The sequence below is a fragment of the Poecilia reticulata genome, linkage group LG9 (assembly GCF_000633615.1).
Source record: "Poecilia reticulata strain Guanapo linkage group LG9, Guppy_female_1.0+MT, whole genome shotgun sequence".
NCBI lineage: Eukaryota > Metazoa > Chordata > Actinopteri > Cyprinodontiformes > Poeciliidae > Poecilia > Poecilia reticulata.
This window is the reverse complement of record NC_024339.1, coordinates 25,100,801-25,119,051: the sequence shown is the minus strand read 5'-3', so window position 1 is coordinate 25,119,051 and position 18,251 is coordinate 25,100,801. Positions and strand designations below refer to the sequence as shown.

The window sequence follows — 18,251 nt, the reverse complement described above, 5'->3', positions numbered from 1 at the left end:
TTAGGCACCATCATCAGTTTTTATATGCGGGTCTGAAGTTGTATTTTTTGTTTCCGGAAGCAGAGAAATGAATGTGCTAAAGCCAGACTTTAAGTCTAAAAGCAAATAAAAGTATTTCAAAAGAGATGAACAATACAACCATCATTCAGCCAGGATGGTCACACTAAAACACAGCATCTCTTCATATGGGATTTTTGGTGAAGATGGCGGCATAAATGTTTTGGGCAGCTGGAAAAAACTGAACATAATCATTTGCATAGGTCTCAACTTTGTCTTATGCAGTGTTTTTCAACCATTTTTGAGTCAAGGTACACTGTTTTAATTGAAAAAATCCCGAGGCACACCACCAACTAAAAATGGAAATAAAGATACTCTGTAGCCGCCTATATATAGTCATTCTCATCAAAGTCTCTTGAATAGGAATCAAATAAACACAAAAATGTATTATCACATTTTACATTTCTTATTTCAAATTGCACTTAAGATATCCACTTCAAAACTACACCTGAACAGTGCCGCAACACTGCGGTGTTAAATTTAAATAAGTTGTAGAAAACGTCAAAGTGTTTTACAAACTAATCCACAAGCATTCTTATAGCCAGAATACAGAAAATAATTTTTATTCTGAAAGAAGCAATAATATTTGGGAAACATTTCACTTCATATTCACTGTTACAATATGAAGAGTTGCATGTACAAAATGTCAATATCTGTATATTTTACCCACCTAGTGTGAAACTTGTGCATGTTTGGATGAAAACAGTTGATTTCCTGGCAGAAATTGAAGAAAGACAAAGCTCTTCCTCAACATCTCTGTCTCTCTGTTTTTAGTTTTTATAGTAACCAGGCTTAAGAAACTCACTTCACACAGACATGTTGTGGGAAATGGACCCATGCTCTTTCCAACCAGTGCTGAGCTTCACTGTCTTTTCCATCACTGTCATCAGTCTCTCTAGATTCAGTGCTCTCACAGCTACCTGTAACATTCATGCATCACTAATTCTCGTTTTAATGTAAAATGCTCTGTATCTACTGCCATCTAGTGGTAAGAACATTACATGATTACGCCGCTGCTACTACTACAGCAGATACTCGAAGATGGCATTATTTGCAGACAATTCATCTTCAAAAAATCTTTTAAAACCAATTACCGTATTTTTCGGACTATAGAGCGCACCATACTGGCACCCTCAATTAAAAAAATAAAATAAAAATAAAATAAAAAACTGGAAGCTGCTCTCGGTTTTCCATTAGGACCCAGCAGAATGCCTCGTCCTAATAAATCTGCTGGACGCATCACTCCGTCTCCAAAGTCAAACCATGGTTTCGTTCACACCGAGCTTAAATGCAGCGGCTCTATTTCCCTCTTGTAGTGCCAGATCGACAACCCTCAACTTAAAAGCTGCATGATATGAGTTTGAAAACATTTCTCCGTCATGCCTGCTGCCAGCATGTGCTTGTTCTAAATTAGCGGTTCTCAACGTGGGCGGTACAAGCACATGCTAGCCTGCTGCTAGCATGTGCGACGGAGCGACGAGCCTGCTGCTAGCATGTGCTTGTTCTAAATTAGCGGTTCTCAACGTGGGCGGTACCGCCCCCCAGGGGGTGTTCAGAGGACGGCAGGGGGCGCTGGCGGACATTTTTACAAAAGGGGGGCGCTGGGATGCCTTTGGGGGGCGTTTGGTCGAAGGTAAACTTTACACCTCAAATGCACAACAATACCAGTTCAGACTTTGAGCAACTTGGTAAAACTGTATTGTGTAACATTAAAACATGCTTGGCTGCAGCTGTATCGATGGCAGCTCTTCTTCTATTCAGTGTTTGTAGCTTCATGGCGCAGCTCCGCTCCGCATCAGTTCAGCGTTACACCGGCTGATGACGCTGCTGTGATTCACTTTGTCTGGTATTTATGTAGGCTACATAGGTTTGGGCAGTTCTGTGATCATGTCAAAGCAGCAACTTATATTAAAAAGTGTTTTTTTTTTTTCGTTTGAAAGCTGCCTGCTACCATGGAAGGACAACAGAAAATCGCTTTTATAAACATGTAATTATTAAAATCACGATATCCTGACTTTGTATCCCTCTGAAAAATGAACCCATTTAAATAAAGAAATCCCTCCATGGTGATACCACGATAGAGAGCGTTCATTTTATAGCGTTAACACGGAGCTGTAAGTGGTCCGACGTGAAACGGGTTTGATGGAACAACGGTACCACAGCACTTTTAAATTTCAATAATCAGAACACCGAAATTGTTTCCGTTGTTTTAAAAGTCTGCCTTTTCCCCATCGATATGTTTCCCGACCGCCCTGCATCTTAGGGAGTTAAAAAAAAAACAAAAAACGCCGCGCACATTGCGCAAAACTCTGAAACACGAGAAGCGGGCAAAACGGAGCGACGAACTAGATGTGAATTATGGCATAAAAACAGAGAATCCGACGCAGAACAGTGAAAAAATCAACACATGATGTGAAACACATGACAATTAGGTGGCGCAGCAGGTGATGAGTGAAAATTACTGATGGTCAATAAACGATCAAATAAATCTAGCAACAGGAAAGAAACTAAAGTGGACATAGCAATAAACCGAGAGAGGATAATACTAATCAAATGAAACTAAATGGAAATGAATGAAGAACAAAATGCAAGAATAAACTAAGAAACTAAAGTAAATTCGGAGGAATAAACTGTTATGGCAAGACCTTTATGGCAAGAGCAATAATTAATACAGAGGACTTTATGGCAAGAATAAACAGACACTATTAAAAGGTAAAATAATATTGTTGAAGTGCCATGGGTAGGGGCGCAACTACACATTATTCAGGTGGATGCGAAAACATAAATCGGCGCCCCCCACGAAGAAACGTACGCTCCCCCCCGCGCGCTACATTTACCCCGTTATGTGCGCGAGGTGAAGCAGCGTAAGGCGCGCTGAAGTGTACGGGAAAGCATAATCGGTGTGCCGATTCAAAACATCTTCAATAATGGTAACATCCATCCATTTTCTTGCACCCTTTTTCCCTCAGTGGGGTCGGGAGGGGTGCTGGTGCCCATCTCCAGCCAACGTTTCGGGCGAGAGGCGGGGTTCACCCTGGACAGGTCGCCAGTCTGTCACAGGGCAACACAGAGACACACAACCATGCACACACACACACACTCACACCTAGGGGCAATTTGGAGAGGCCAATTAACCTGACATGTTTTTGGACTGTGGGAGGAAACCGGAGTACCCGGAGAAAACCCACGCACGCACAGGGAGAACATGCAAACTCCATGCAGAAAGACCCCAGGCCGGGAATTGAACCCAGAACCTTCTTGCTGCAAGGCAACAGCTCTACCAACTGCGCCACTGTGCAGCCCAATGATAGTAACATTAATAATAAAATAATTGTCAGTGCAAAGTAGCCTACAAATTTTTTGGTGGGGGGCGGTGAAGGACCTGGATAAGGACTAGGGGGGCGCTGGCCCGAAAAAGGTTGAGAAACACTGTTCTAAATGGAAATTAGCCGTTCTTCTTTGATTTACAATTTTGACTTCTAATGATTCACTTCCTGCTATAGAGCCCCCTGGTGGTTGAAGAAAAATCCACAGAAAAGCCACAGCGGGCTACAATCCGCATGGTTTTTCGGAAAAAAGTAGCAGGTTTTTATCCGGAAAATACGGTACCGTAGTGAAATTGAATAATTTCCACGGCACACCTGACGATCACTCACGACAGTGGTTGAAAAACACTGGTCTTATGGATACCAGCCATTTATAGATATTTGCAAACACCAGAGCGTTTGTGGTTTATTATTTCTTTATTTCACACAGAGAAAATCTTTTTGGAACACTGCCAATGAGAAAGGAAATTCTGATTACATGTATAACTTAAAATGTATGATTTAAAAACTAAACTTTTATTACTACTATCTCATAAAGAACAAAATATAACTTTCTTGCATTGCATTGAGCTTTTTTTTCTTGTCATTAAGATATAGATCATCTTTCTCCTTAAGCAGCGACAGTCATGTTAACTCTTTCAATCAGGTGTCACAGTTCTTGGTCTGCGTTATTGGTGTGACTCGAGGTGTTGGACCAGCAGCAACCTTGTCAACTGAATATATCGGCACAGCAACATCACTCGGTATCGGCTTCAGATTGGTAGTCTGCGAAGGATAGCTCATTTTGGGAGGAATATTTTCAGCAGCTTGAGAATCCAAGAGAGAAACACCTTTGGCCAAAATCATTGTGTCGAGCCTCAGCGGGCCAAAGAGTTTATGCCGTTCCTTGTCCTGCTTATGCAGATGGAAGTTGTCGTAATGTCTTTGCTGAAACCTTTCTGGTGGTTCTTTGGAGTTGGTCTTTGACGGTGTCTCTGCCCTTTTAGATTTCTGCATAGTCAGTTTTGGCTCCAATCTGGGTAATACACAAGATTTTTGGAGGCTAGGTTTTGCGAAGTCATCATTGACGATCTCATACTCTGGGCAAATGCAATGTTGAGGCAATCGCTTAGGATCCAGCTTTGGTATCAGCGTGAGATCTTTGCGGCGATATGCCAGTGGGGTCTTGGAAGCGATGCTGTCTTTGTCTTCACCCTCTACCTCTACCTCCACCTCCACATCCTTTTTCTCTGACGAACCGGAGAGAGGTGGCAGTAGTTTCCTCCTAGTATCTTTGAGGGGTTTTCTCACCTGAATGATCTTCTTTCTGTCACTGCTTTCTGGGGCACAAGTACTAGAAACATTAGATGAGAGGTCACTTTCATCCTTGTGCTTTTCTTCAATGTGCTTTTCATCATGCTTAAAACCCAAGATTTTTAAGGAACCACGCCTAGATCGCCTTCGGCCACTTGACTCTGTGTGTAATGACTCTTGGTCACTTCCAACATCCTGTGAGAAAGACATAGAAACATTTAGACAGTGACTTGCAAAGGTTTTCATACCCCTTGAATAATTTTACATTTTGACACAATATTGCTCCAAACCTTAATCTACTGTAGTTTACTGGGATTTTATGCGATAAGTCAAGATAAAGTAGTAGATAACAGTAAATTGGAAGAAAAGTGGCACATGGATCTCAGCATGTGTAAAAGATAAAAATAAAAAACCGTGGAACATTTTGTCTTTGCAGGACAACTCAAGCTCCATCAGATCGGATGGAGAGTCTCTAAGAACATTACCTATTTCATCTTGCCACAGATTTTTAGATTTAGGTTTCAACTTTCTAAAATATGAATTTGCTTTGATTTAAATTATTCTGTAGTAGCCCTGGCTATAGGTTTAGAGCTGTTTTACTGCTGGATTGTAAACCTCCTTAAGTTTTTTGTGGCCTCAAACCTCCAGGATTGCCCTGTGTTTAGGCCCAACCAACTTTGGGCCTAAACACAAAGGCCCAAATTTTTTGGGGAAACTTTGCTCAGTTTTCCCATCCCTCTTAAACACAAAATACTACCACCATCTTCCACTATAAGGACGGTGTGCTCAGTGGCATTTACAGTGCCAGTTTTCTGCCAAACACAGCTCTACGCGTGTAAGCCACGGCATTTCATTTTGAGCTCACCTCGCTGTATTTATAATGAAATTAATCTCAACACATTCCAGGTCTATTCACTAGGATACTTTTGAAGGAAATGTGTAGCAAGACACTTTATGAAGGGGCATCAGAGTAAAGTCAATTAAAAATGAACAGGGTGAACATCATACCTTTCTAATTATTTTTGTGCAAATACATTTGAAAACCAGGTATCATTCTCTTTGTTCTGCCCCATCAAAGAAAAACACTCAGATCTTTGGCTATACTGTTAGAAAACGTTAAAAGTGAGTAGGAATGCTCCTGCAATGTCAAAGATTTGAACACAAATGTATTTTCAAAACAAGATTTAAATAAGAGTTACACAGCCAAGTGTACCTGTTGTGAAGTGCAATGAGACCGACTTACAGTATGGATTGTAGGCACACATCCTTGGGCCCAACAATCTGGAATAGCCGTCAAAGGCTCAAGGTCTTCTGTTGAAGCTAATTCTTCTGGTTCCTCTCCTTGATCCAGGCACAAGATTTGGCACTCCACAGTCTTAGTGAGGTAGTTCTTGACCCAGGACAAACTGTATGGTACAAGCTTGAATGCAAAGACCAGCAATATACAGTCATATTCAACAAATTAAAATGTGATTCGATGAGGCTTGTTGGTCATATTAAAAGCAACTTTAAAAAAATAACCGTTAGCCAGGTATTAAATATATGTTTTCATTAAGCCTCCTTTACTCTGTTAAAAGGTACTTTGTAATTGCTGTGATGTAATATTCTAATTGTTTTGTTTTCATTTGCTGTGGGTAAAAAAAATCCTCATAATTAACAGAAATACAAGGTTGAAAACATCAGTCTGTGAGTAATTAATGTAGAAAATGTGTGCCACATAAGTGAACTGAGTTAATAAAATAAATTACTTTTTAAATAGTATTCTAATTTTTTTGTGTGAAAATGATAGTATGGAGCAAAAACAGATAATATAAAAAAATGCAATCTTTTGTCCAATGTGTGGCAGTTAACATTAAGTTGCTGATGAGTTAAATTTAGACAATATGAAGTTTAACCTGTTTTTCAATGTGTGATTTATAACAGCCATCCATGACTTGGCCTTGCAGTTCATCCATTATGCCCCCCACTATTTCATCTGCATGGCTCAACATTTCTGTCCATTGGGGTCGACTGACTTGACTGGGGTTAACAACTTCTTCCTCCTGCTCCGGCACTGGGACCTCCTTGACATTTGCCTTTCCTTTTTGCTTATCCTTCTTGCGGACCTGAGAGGGACGTTTCATCTTGGCTTAGAGGCTCTGTAAAAATGAAATACAATCAGCAGAAAACAGTTGGAAATCATCCAATCAAATATTGCAATTTAAACTCACTGTAGCGACATCGAACATCTTGAAAGCAATATAATTAACAAATTATCCTGGCGCGTCAAAGTCAGTGTCTAGTTGTGTGGAATTGCACATCATCTCTTCCAAGTCTTGATTCAAGACTTAACAGACGTTTCTGGTTCTCTTTTTGTTTCGTTTGCAAGAAAATTGAATAATTTTGCTTCAACTATTGAACCAAATTCCTGTATAAGAACAACATAATGGAGACTTCTACCTGTCTACCAAAGTAAGCAATAAAACCGCCTTTTGTAGTCCTAAACACCTAATATTCCTGAGATGAGTGTCTAATGGATGAATCTAAGTTTCTTCAGTCATTAGAGATGGTAATGGCTGTGGGAAGGAAATATTTCCTACACCTGATATGTATTAAAGTGCATCTGAAGTATTCTCTGACTGAAAATATTCAGTTGCCACATCACACTTTTGTTAAAATCATAGTAATGGTTGTGAATTATCTCCTTCATTTGATAAAGAAGCAGTGTTCTCTGTCCTGTGGTATAGAGCGGTTCACTTTAAATTCTCCAGGCCAGTCTGTTGTCTTAGTGAACACAGATGTATTTATGCTCCTTTACCACCTCCAATTTTTATGCATGTGTGCACCTTCTGACGGTTCTTTTACTCACATGTTGCTTGTGAACAAGCGGTTTAAACACGATTATGCCGATTAGGTCTGACAGTTGTTAAATGAAGGAACGCCATTTTGTTAAGTGGTGAATTAGCATCGTTTTATAATGACTAAGTATGTCTAATTAAAAAGAAAAAGAAAGTAATACGATACTTCGCCCAATAAAAATGAATTTCAACAGATGGAACATTAGTAAAAGAGTATTTGAGACGTACCTCACTAATTTATACACGGAAAAGCTTTCTAATGCGCTCTGGTACTCGTCACCCACACAATCTACGGTTACTTAGCAACCCCCATGACGTAGCACGCAGAGGTGCGTTGTCTCTATGGCTGCGGAGGACGCATTAGTAATCCTGTAGCTTGCTTGAAAGCTGTTCTGTCTTTTGTATGCAATGTTTTATGAGAAAATACTCCATGATGACAGCTGAATACAAATACAAGATTTGAGTGATCATCAGAAACAAGGGTATGAGCAGTGCGTTTCGTAAAAATGTAAATAATAGTCTTAATTCATAGTATTTAATAGCAATCCTTGCTAACATAATTAGCATGCTAGACATAGCATCCACATTCCCTTCTAAGAAGCAACAGTTTTCGTGTATGTATCCTAAATTTACACCACCTGTTGTCTTCTGATTATTGATTATTTTCTTCTATCTTCAGCGAACGTCAGTGAACGCAGTTGTTATAGTATCTTGTACCATGTTTCACAAGGAAAAGAGCATCCAGCTTAAAAACAGCGCATCGGCGCTGTACAACAACCTGAGCGTGCTTCGCATCGCTCCGAGGCGCCTTACCTATTTCACAGTCGTCCATGCAAACGTTGTGAACATGGTAAGCACGTCATGGGACGGCCTCAACTACTCCCACCGCCAGCTGCAGTCCAAAGAACCCAATGTTGCCACAAGCACATCGCTCATCATGCAGGTTAGGCCGTAGAGCAATCACATCTGTGTGTCTCCATATCTGTTTTACCATCTACTCACAGTGATCTGTTTCTTATGTTACATATATGGTTTGTGTGAACAGAATAAAAGGCATCTCAAAGTTTTCTTAACCATTTTGTAATGGCTTGGCAAATCAACGGACATCACTGGCAAAGTTAAACATTAACATTTAGTGGGCTGAAAAATTGGCTCAAGAGAAATTGTCCACATGGTAACTGGTCTTATAAGATTTTTATAACAACTATGTCAGCACAAGACCCACATACTCAGTTCAACATGAGTGGCTCCTGTACTAGTATCACATTCTGAGCCCAGGCCCACTTAGTTCACATTTGATGTGAATAACAATATTTTTGGGACTAACATAAGATATTGGCTCTGATATTTAGTAAGCTGTTTCTCTTAAAATTTTATGTAGGCCTTGTTACCGCCAGTTGTGTGCATGATGCATCGACACTTGATGATGCTCAGCCACTCATAACAGATTATTTCTGTTATGAGTCTGTTGTGAATAATGCTTAGTTAGAAAGTTTTTTTTGGCAGTAATAATAATAATAATAATAATAATAATAATAACAATAATAATAATAATAATAATAATAATTAATAGAGAGGGTAAAGGTAAGTCTTATTTACTGTGACTCAGACTTTTCAATTTCTCACTACAGGCTGCTTTCTGTGCTTTACCCTCTCGTGATCTGCTGGTGGTGTCTTCTCAAAAAGGCATCCAGGTAAAGTCATTCTCCGTCACTGGCAGGAAATTCTTTTACACAACATGTTAGTTATACTTCTCAAAAAAATTGTAATCTTAACAACATATTTTCTCCATAACAAATCTGTTGTGTAGATGTATGAATCTGACGGCTCAATCATGGTGTACTGGCATGCTCTGGACACGCCGGAAGCACCTACAGGTAAAACTGAAATAATACGCAGTCTGTTTGACCATTCACCCACTGATCATTTACTATGTGAATATGTAAGCGGATATAACACAAGCACACATTTTAATTATTGAAAATGGATTAAAACTTGATGCATTTTCAAACTACAAAAACAACTAAAGCCTGGGGGTGCACTGACAATTTGGCCCCCCATTTCCATAATTTTGTGACATACTTAAATGTGAAGCTGAACTTCTCCGCCGATCCTGTCTACCTCCGCAAACGTCCACAAAGGTCTAAAATTCAATCCGTGTCCTCTATTGCTCTGCCGTGGACTGACAGAACCAGCCAGCAGGCCATGTCTGCACGTTTGCAGTGACTTTCTTTTAGTGCTACATTTATATCAGATCAAGTGTACTAACCCGGCTGAATTCTGTTCCAGCACATGCAGTGTTTGCTCGAGGAATATCAGCCGTCTCTGACAATTACGTATGTGTTGGTGAGTACAAAATAAATATATATTTTAGCATAAATGACCAAACTACTTAAACGGGTTATGTTGGCATCCAGGGGTTTCATCGGGGGCAGTTCTGGTGTTTGATGTTCCCTCTAAAGGGAGCAACATTACCCTGTCTGAGGTACTGGAGGAGCACAAAGAGGCCATCACTGATATTGCTTCAGAGTGTTCTGGCAGCCAGGTACATTGTGTATTTTTTTTTTACTTTGCAATTGTGTTAGTTAGGAGTTGTTTCCACAAGTAATATTACATAAAATAATTATATAGTACTATACGAACTATTTAAGATGGCACAAATTGCATAATCCGCCCCATTTACTGTCTTTATCCATTTAGGAGTGCTTAGCTAATCTGGTCACTGCAGATGACGGCGGGAACATGTGTGTGTGGAAGTCTGGAGAGGAATTTCAACTGCTTAACAAGATCCCTGGTTTGGAGTAATACCCTAACTGCTTTTGTAATCCAAATTTCTTATACAAACGTTAGCTAAATTAAAGTCTTGTAATGAAAACCCAACTGTAAGAATTTATAACTTATCTTTCATTGCTTTTTTTTCCTCCCCTCTTTCTCTCTCTCTTTTTTTTTGAAACTGATGTATTGTTTGTTACTTTTGGTCTTCAGTTATTTTAGCCTGTCCACTTTCTTTTGCTTTTATGCCATAATATCTGCTTGCTTTGCTTTTCATTTCTGAATAATACCGATCCCTTGTTTTCCACTCGTCCCTCAGCATGACCTGCTCGTCTGTCAAGCTGTGGAAAGGTACGGTGTTGGCGGGCTACGGCACAGGTCAGATCCGTCTGTACGAAGCGGTGACGGGAATTCTTCACGCTGAGGTCAACGCTCACGCTCGCTGGATCTACTCTCTGGACATCGCTCCTTTTTCTGGTCTGGTAAGTTGTTATCAACCAAATATCCCGCATGAGATGCAAACTTGAAATAAAATATAACAAAACAAAACAGAACCAGCAATATGAACACCTTTAAAAGTTAATGTTTTCTTGTGCATAAATTTGGCACGGGCCCGTATAAGATTCCACTTGTTGATAACCTTGAGTAAAAGCAACATCGTGCTACAGTATTTAAAGGAAAACGTAACACAAAAACGTATTAAGCAAGTTATTCCTGCTAACTTATTTATTACAGTTATGATAGCTTATTGAATTTAATGTAAACAGACTTTAGAAAAACATTTGAATTAACGTTAGCTTTTTTAAAGTAAACTTGCCTACGATGACGGAGATTTGTCACGCTGAGGTCAGCAGAACATTTCTGCTGTTCTGCTTTGTATAGTGTAACACATGTTTGACATCTGATATTGGCTGGTTGTTCGGTCGGGTTATCTGCAGAGATTGATCCTACAGTCGGGAGCCTAACAAAGATGCTGATTGTAGCTAAGCTGCTACTGTGGCGCTGTACTTGCATAAGAATAGTGATTACTATGAGTTTCCACTACACAACTGCATTTGTCGGCCATTATCAAACAGCTGAATTAATCTTTCTGTTAAGTAAGCACAAAGTGCAGTAGCCTTCTTTCAGCCAAATAACTGCCAGAGTGCAGCAATGGGTGGGGGAGGGGCAGTGCTGCTAGAATCTATCCTTTGTACAGCTGGAGAAAACCTTGATCGCTGTGGCACTTTCTGAAGGAGCTACTTTATTTGCATTTTTGTAACATTTCAAACATTAAGTTTGCCTGGTTTCAATTAAGTGAAGTATCTCCAGTCTCAGCTTGTAACCAAGAAAATTATAAAGACAGTTAATTTTTAAATTATCTTTAAGTGGTTAAAATACCCTTTAGGGTTTGTCGGTAATCCAAGTGATCATATTTCAGCTGTGAATGGTACAGGTGTTACACACTAAAGCTGTAATCAATCATTTTAAATTCATGCTCTCAGAAATCATTCTAATCTTTGCATGCTAGAAACGAATCCATTCAAATCACACAGAAGCTCTTATTATTTGTAGATGGCTTTTTGCTAATGTGAGTTAGAGCTTAAATTGCAAATACTACATTCTTACTCGCTTGACGTTCTTGCCGAGTAAAAATATTTTTAGAAAATTCTGATGTTTTATTTTCTTTATTTAAAAGGAAGACTGTTTCCAATACATGACTAACTAAAAGTACTAATTCAAACACAACATGGTTAATTGTAATTTTTTTTTTCATTTTAAATTCCTTTTCAACATGTCATGCTTGTGGGGGTGAAGGGGGGGCAGTAAAAGTTCAGAAGCCATTGCACCTGCTTTACTCAAGCATCCTCTGCCTTTGGTTTAGCTCCTGTCTGCTGCTGAGGATTCCTTTGTCAGGGTTTGGCACCTGTCTATTACACCGGAAACCAACAGTGTGGAGGTAACTGATCAGTATGCAAACTACACTACTTTAATATACATATAGTGAGGGTTTTTTATTTATTCAACATTGGGCATTAATGTCTTCGATTTTGGGCTTTTTACCATTGCATTTTCACTGTTCTTTTTTTTTTAAAGGTTTTAATCTGCTTCAGTCCACACAAGATACAATTTAGACACACAAGCTCAGATAGACATGCGCACATCACAGACGTTTGCTTACAAGTTTCACCTTTGACACACTGCAGGTTTTGTGTAGTGGATGGATCATTAAAAGCCCAAAACAAATATGACGCTTATGCTCATTTTGACGCTATATAAACTTCTGTGCAGAACTGTAAATAAAAACCATTTTAATTTACTGTTCACTTGGTTAAATCTGTTCTCCTGTATTTTCCCGCCTCTGTGAACCAGAACCTAACTTTGTTTTTCTAACATCTTTGCAGATCGCCCACTTGCACAATGAATGTGTGACAGATACACAGATTTGTGGCGCTAAGTTCTGTGATGGAGATGGTTATGCTTTTGCAGTGACAGGTTATGATCTGAGTGAAATCATACGGTATGTACAGTCGTAGTTCTTTGTCATGTGTAAGGCTAAGGGCATGAATGTGAATTTGGTATTTAGTACTTTTATATAAAGTGTATATTAAACATAGGCTTGTCAAAAGGGAGCATTTTGTGATTTTTTTTTCTGTGTTTGCCTTTATAAATATTTGAACCAGATTTTAAATGACTAAGTAATGTAAAGAATCTTAACTTTTTGCGTCTATTTTATGTAGAAAGTTATATAAGTGTAGTTTTGTTTATTGTTTACAAAGGCAACATTAAACACTTGAAGATTGATTTTGTGTTTTGGCTTTAGTCTATTTGAGCATGTAAGCAGTAGATGGCGCTCTGGAGCAAACATATGTAGAAGGCCAGCGTCCGTGTAGTTCATACAAAGTCCACTAGAGGGCACGGTAGAGTTGCATAAAAAATCTACTTTAGCCATATGAGAGACTCTACATTGGGGCTGGCTAGTGTTGCATGTGTGCAGATCTCAGTAGACACACTTCAGACATCAGTAAGTGTGGACAGATCACAAAGGAAGGGTGGGGGGTTCATGCTCTTTCTTTTCATTTTGCACTTTCATTTGTGAACCAAATATATTAAAATATTTAAATATGTTTAATATATGTGGTCTCTGCCATGTTCAATATTGTTATTATGGTACATTAATTTTATGACTATTTTAATAATGATACCTCTCAATCAGTTATATAATCAAATTACAAATGTAGATTTTTCATTCAGAATTCCTTGATGTTTGAGAAAAAGCCTCTCTACTCATGTAGTTCCACTTTAAGCTTGGGTCCTATATCACATGACTGCTGCAAAGGATCGTAGCTGTTCCTAGGACTGCACTCTAGGAACAGCCAAGATCTTAGTGTTTGTTCCTAGAATCTGCTGTAGCCAGTTCTCATGTTTGGGTTTACAGCTCAAATGATCACCAATGACCACTGTCTGTACTAGGCCTCGACTTTCCATTAGGTATTTCTCAAGCTTCTCCTGTTTCTCCTTCATAGTACTTTTGTTTAGGACTGGTACATTTGTCACTATTGCATTCTTTGCATGCACACTTTACTTGACAGTATTTTGGACCCAGTTTTTATGTGCTGTACTATTTCAGGGGCATCTTTGCATAGCTTGCATCCTGTCTGGCATGGTAGACCTCGATCTATTGCTCTTGTGCTGAAGACTTGTTCTTGTGACGCCATCTTGTGACGTGTATTGTCCTTCAAGCCGTTGATAAGACTCTTTGATATCAGCCACATCTTAACTTGTCATTAGTATGCACCATGTAGGGGCTTGTGGTCCTAAATTGGATTCCTGCTGCCTGAGTCATTCACTTAGCAGTTCATCACTGGGAGTCATCTTGGTGATGTATTCTAAAATCTTTGTTGATTCATCCTGGATGGTGCTTTTAATGTCCACTAGACCTCTGTCTAACTCTTTGCCTTGATATCAGTCCATATCTTAAAATTGAGTGACCGACATATAAATGATGCCATGTTGGCTCAGACATTACCCGGATTGCCGGACAGTCTGACAGGAAGTGAGCTACTTTACCAGGACACACATGGACTTCTGGATTGCTACTAAAAGAGAATACTATGGAAGAGAATACTTCTGTAACCTTAGATAAGGATTGGCTTTGATGTCATCGCAGTGCTTCATCAGGTAACAAGGCATCACCATCTCTTCTCGTTGAGACAAGATAAGAATCGGGTCAGGTAGGTGTCCTGTTGAGTACGCATTAAATCCCAGAGTTCTAGTCTTTTCTGGTTTGCAGTCAACACTGGGCACAAAACATCAGCTGACGGGGCTGTTTTGAACCCACACACATGGCAAGTTATGTAACCTACATTTTGTAGGCGCCAAGTGACTGTCATGCTAACGATTTGTCCAGGCCAAACGCAAACATTAACCACTGCGACATTGACACACATGCCTTTTATGGAGTCAATAATTTTGAGTTTGTAATGTGTCGAGCTGACCGGAGAGGACGAAAGTGTCGATGTGCTGGTCCCAATCGGATTGACACTGATATTACATAACTAACTGGAACAGTGGAGAGCGGCACAAAGATAGGTAAAAATAAAATAAATAACAGGAAGCAAATAACTAAGATAGCTGTCCTGAAGCGTATGCGAAGACACGTTGGAATGGCAAGAAATTAGAACTAAGTTTCTCAGATTGAGAGCATAGACAGACAACAGCGGTCATGTAACCCTCGTTAACTGTGTCAACAGTGCTGTCCGGCTCTCTGGTCCGATACACAGCCTCAGGGCCACTCATGCTAGGCACTGCCACAGAAGATGTCAATAGCTGGCTCTTAGGTGTTTGACAGAGCTGAGGACACAACAGTGGGAAGATCAAACCTCAGTACAGGCTGTTCTCAGATGTGTTTTTTTTTTTTTTTGTGAAACTTTGTTAACTGTATATGCTCATGTTTCAAATTAAAATGAAACCTAACAAATATTCTCACAACAAATTTAATCGCATTATATTGGAATTTATGTGACTTTTTTTCTGACAAGTAAATAGTAATGATAATGCAAGCAATACCATTTTAAATGCAACTTGATTAGTAAATAAAGCCCACTTGTTTGAATCCAAATACAGAACTAATCTTGAAAGACTTCATATGTTTGACAGAGAACATTAACGAACGACAAGCATCATGAAGACTCAGAAACGGAGCAGACGGGTCAGGGATGAAGTTGTGAAGAAAATTTATGCAAAAGAGCGCTGTTCAATCCATAATATGAATGCGGAACTTGTACTGCAAAAAGGAGACCCCACTGAAGGGTCAAGCAAGGACATCAATAAGGGAAGCTCTCAAGAGACCCACAGTTACGAACGAGGAACTGAAGCAAACCGCAGCTCAGCTGAGAAAACCTTTTGACAGAACAATTATTAGTTGTAAATTCCAAAAATCTGACTATTACAGAACATTAAGAAGAAAGCAATGATTGAAAGAAACACACAGCAATTCTCTTCTGCAATTTTCCATCGACCAAGTAACTAACACCATCAACATTCTGCTGGAATGTGTTCAGGACCGATAAAGTCTAAATTGTTTTTGGCGTACAAACAAAAAACACTTACATGTCTGTTTGGGGACGCCAACCCAAGCAGACAATCTCCACAGTAAAACATGGTGGTGCAGGTGTCATGCTTTGAGGATGTTTTTTTTCAGCTTTGACAGAAAAAGTGCGCAGAGTTGATGAAATGATGCATAAAGATAAATAGAGGGCAAAACTGGAAGAAAAGTTGTAAAAGGTGGTTCTTGGATTTTTAAGTTTTTGTAATTGCTCAATCTATCCCATAAGAAAAAGCCCAGGGAAGGTCTTGCTATGCACAAAGCTCATTTAGCTTTACACAAGACATATTGGAACCAGGACATTAGTCATCTTGTTAGGGTGTCTGTGTTTGCATGTTGTCTTAGTTTCTTACATTTCTTTTCATTTTTCAATTTTTTTTTTTTAAAGCAAACATCCAACTAGACAAGTTTGTTCAGTGAGATAAGTTTGTCACTACGTTTCGACCTAACCTGCAGAGTTAAATTCCACAACTGAAAACCAGTTTATCCATCCAGACCAATTAAGATCACACTGATTCTCAGGTATGGTAGCAACATTTTCCTGTGCCTTAATATGTGTTAACTATGACATGGCTTTCCTATAATAAGTGTGTGTGCGTGTGTGTGTGTGTGTGTAAGTTTTTTTATCCTTCCTGTGGAGAAAGACCACTCCTTTGTCTACCCGGCTTTGTTGCAGCTGCCTGGGCCTTTGCCTGTAAGCCTGTCGGGTTAGAAAATTGACAAGTGGGATAATCAAGCCAAAGCTTCTCCAGCTTGCAGTTACAGACACACCACCAGTCTGACAAAGTAATTGGTGAACAAGTGGCTGAACAATATCTTACATAAGTAGATGTTCTATTTGAGACACATCGAAAATCCAAAGGGGAACTACGTAAAACTGACAGAGAAAAAAAAAAATTGCTGTCTAATGGACCTTCAGACAGTATAAGAGAAATAATAAATGCAATAAAATCCAAATCTTCACCAAATTACATTTGCTTAATTGTTTTTGTCTAGTATATTATTATATCAGCAAGATTTTTAGGCTTTTTAAATGTACTCCAGTCAGAACGCAATGACTGGAGTACATCCGAGGTTTAAAAGTATCATGATCACTGCATTGAAAAATGACGACGGTGTCATGTAAAACCTTCTTCTGCATTTCATTTACAACTTTGGGATTTTAAGTCGTATAGACCAACTGACGTGGCAATCGATTGGGACGTGGAAGGAAAATGATACATGGTTTTAAAAAATTGAAAATTCAAGGAAAATGAATGTTTCTTTTTAGAAGAAACTAAACATTAATTAAACATTGATTAAGACAATGCAACCTCCTAATATTTTCTGCTGATACGGTATTCTTTGTTACACATTTTTTTTGTACTACTTTTAGATTATATTTTAGGTCCAGCATCTTCACAGTTTTCATTAACTGTGAAGATTATTTAAGAAATTACTCAACTTTTTCTCTGTTTTGTTTCTGACTGGTGATTGACAAAGTACTGATACACTTTGTAGGACTATGTAAAAGTACTTCAACAGAGAACCTAAAAAAAAAAAAATCACTTTTCAGGTTCAGTTATTATGTAATAATAGGGTAAGCTACAGTAATTTAAAATATTTTCAGCGGTGTAGAAATTGTCCAACAGTAAGCGGTACAAAATGGAGAAATACACCACATCCTAAGAAGAATGAAAAGCATGAACATAAGATCATGCAAACATGATTTCTTTTGTGGATTTACATTTACTGGAATGTGGAATGACTTGAGAGACCCGTTCAATTTGAATTCTCACAAAGGTAGACTATTTACAAAAATGGGTGGAGACAAGGCGCAACTGAGTAGTTTTGTTTTACTGCAATAGGCCGGATTATAGCGGAGCTGAGGTAACCTGTGCTGCTGCACCACCTGCGTCCCAAGGATGTGTCACTGGAAGCCACATCCATGTGTCCTGTTCTATCCTGTCACACTTTTAATTTACTGACTTTGGTAATATGGAGCCCATCAGGTACTACAGTTCCCATAAGTCTTGTTGTTTCAGAAATAATGAATTATTTCAATATTGTACATTTTTTAATCTGAAGAAATGGTCCAACAGTTTTTGTTCTGCAAGTATCCCCTAAATAAAATAAATGAAATTCTAAAATACCCAAAATCCAGAGACGAATGAAACATGAAATGGGCTCACATCTGTAGAATATTTCTTTACAAAGAAATTGACTTTTGCAGTTTTAAATTATAGCTATCAAAGCAAAGTGTAGCAAAAACATGAATGTACACCAAACATTGTAGATTTTTAGTTACACTAAAGGAAAGTAGCAAACTATGCTGAAAACAATGTGTTATTTTGCATCCGCTTCACAAATATCAGATTCTTTGCAATACAATCCCAATAT

General features: G+C 38.8%; 2 protein-coding genes across 3 annotated transcripts; one reads left to right on the top strand and one right to left on the bottom strand.

The window, feature by feature from the left end:
• Window positions 1-3,787: 3,787 nt before the first annotated feature.
• Window positions 3,788-7,842, bottom strand: c20h2orf81 (chromosome 20 C2orf81 homolog). 2 transcript variants are annotated; one of them, XM_008418914.2, is made up of 4 exons: window positions 7,742-7,842; window positions 6,572-6,814; window positions 5,920-6,096; window positions 3,788-4,871 (listed from the first exon to the last, which is right to left on the bottom strand). In XM_008418914.2, exons 2-4 carry the CDS (start codon window positions 6,797-6,799, stop codon window positions 4,026-4,028), a joined length of 1,251 nt encoding a protein of 416 aa, XP_008417136.1. In that variant the 5' UTR covers window positions 6,800-6,814; window positions 7,742-7,842; the 3' UTR covers window positions 3,788-4,025. The 2 variants fall into 2 exon arrangements, with proteins under 2 accessions (XP_008417136.1, XP_008417137.1); XM_008418915.2 differs by lacking the exon at window positions 7,742-7,842 and adding an exon at window positions 7,525-7,688.
• A 20-nt stretch (window positions 7,843-7,862) lies between these two features.
• Window positions 7,863-13,069, top strand: wdr54 (WD repeat domain 54). The gene is made up of 10 exons (XM_008418912.1): window positions 7,863-7,995; window positions 8,193-8,456; window positions 9,145-9,207; window positions 9,324-9,390; window positions 9,803-9,859; window positions 9,931-10,058; window positions 10,214-10,314; window positions 10,605-10,767; window positions 12,150-12,224; window positions 12,670-13,069. The coding sequence occupies exons 2-10, from the start codon at window positions 8,232-8,234 to the stop codon at window positions 12,799-12,801; spliced, it is 1,011 nt and encodes a 336-aa protein (XP_008417134.1). The 5' UTR covers window positions 7,863-7,995; window positions 8,193-8,231; the 3' UTR covers window positions 12,802-13,069.
• The last annotated feature ends 5,182 nt before the right edge of the window (window positions 13,070-18,251 follow it).

Excerpts from the sequence above, each read along its gene's own strand:
- c20h2orf81 (XM_008418914.2), bottom strand. The coding sequence starts at position 6,799 with ATGAAACGTCCCTCTCAGGTCCGCAAGAAGGATAAGCAAAAAGGAAAG. Across the intron at positions 6,097-6,571 it reads AATCACACATTGAAAAACAG|CTTGTACCATACAGTTTGTC; the intron begins GTTAAACTTCAT and ends TTTGCATTCAAG. Across the intron at positions 4,872-5,919 it reads GTGTGCCTACAATCCATACT|GATGTTGGAAGTGACCAAGA; the intron begins GTAAGTCGGTCT and ends TCTTTCTCACAG.
- wdr54 (XM_008418912.1), top strand. The coding sequence starts at position 8,232 with ATGTTTCACAAGGAAAAGAGCATCCAGCTTAAAAACAGCGCATCGGCG. Across the intron at positions 8,457-9,144 it reads GCACATCGCTCATCATGCAG|GCTGCTTTCTGTGCTTTACC; the intron begins GTTAGGCCGTAG and ends TTCTCACTACAG. Across the intron at positions 10,059-10,213 it reads CAGAGTGTTCTGGCAGCCAG|GAGTGCTTAGCTAATCTGGT; the intron begins GTACATTGTGTA and ends TTATCCATTTAG.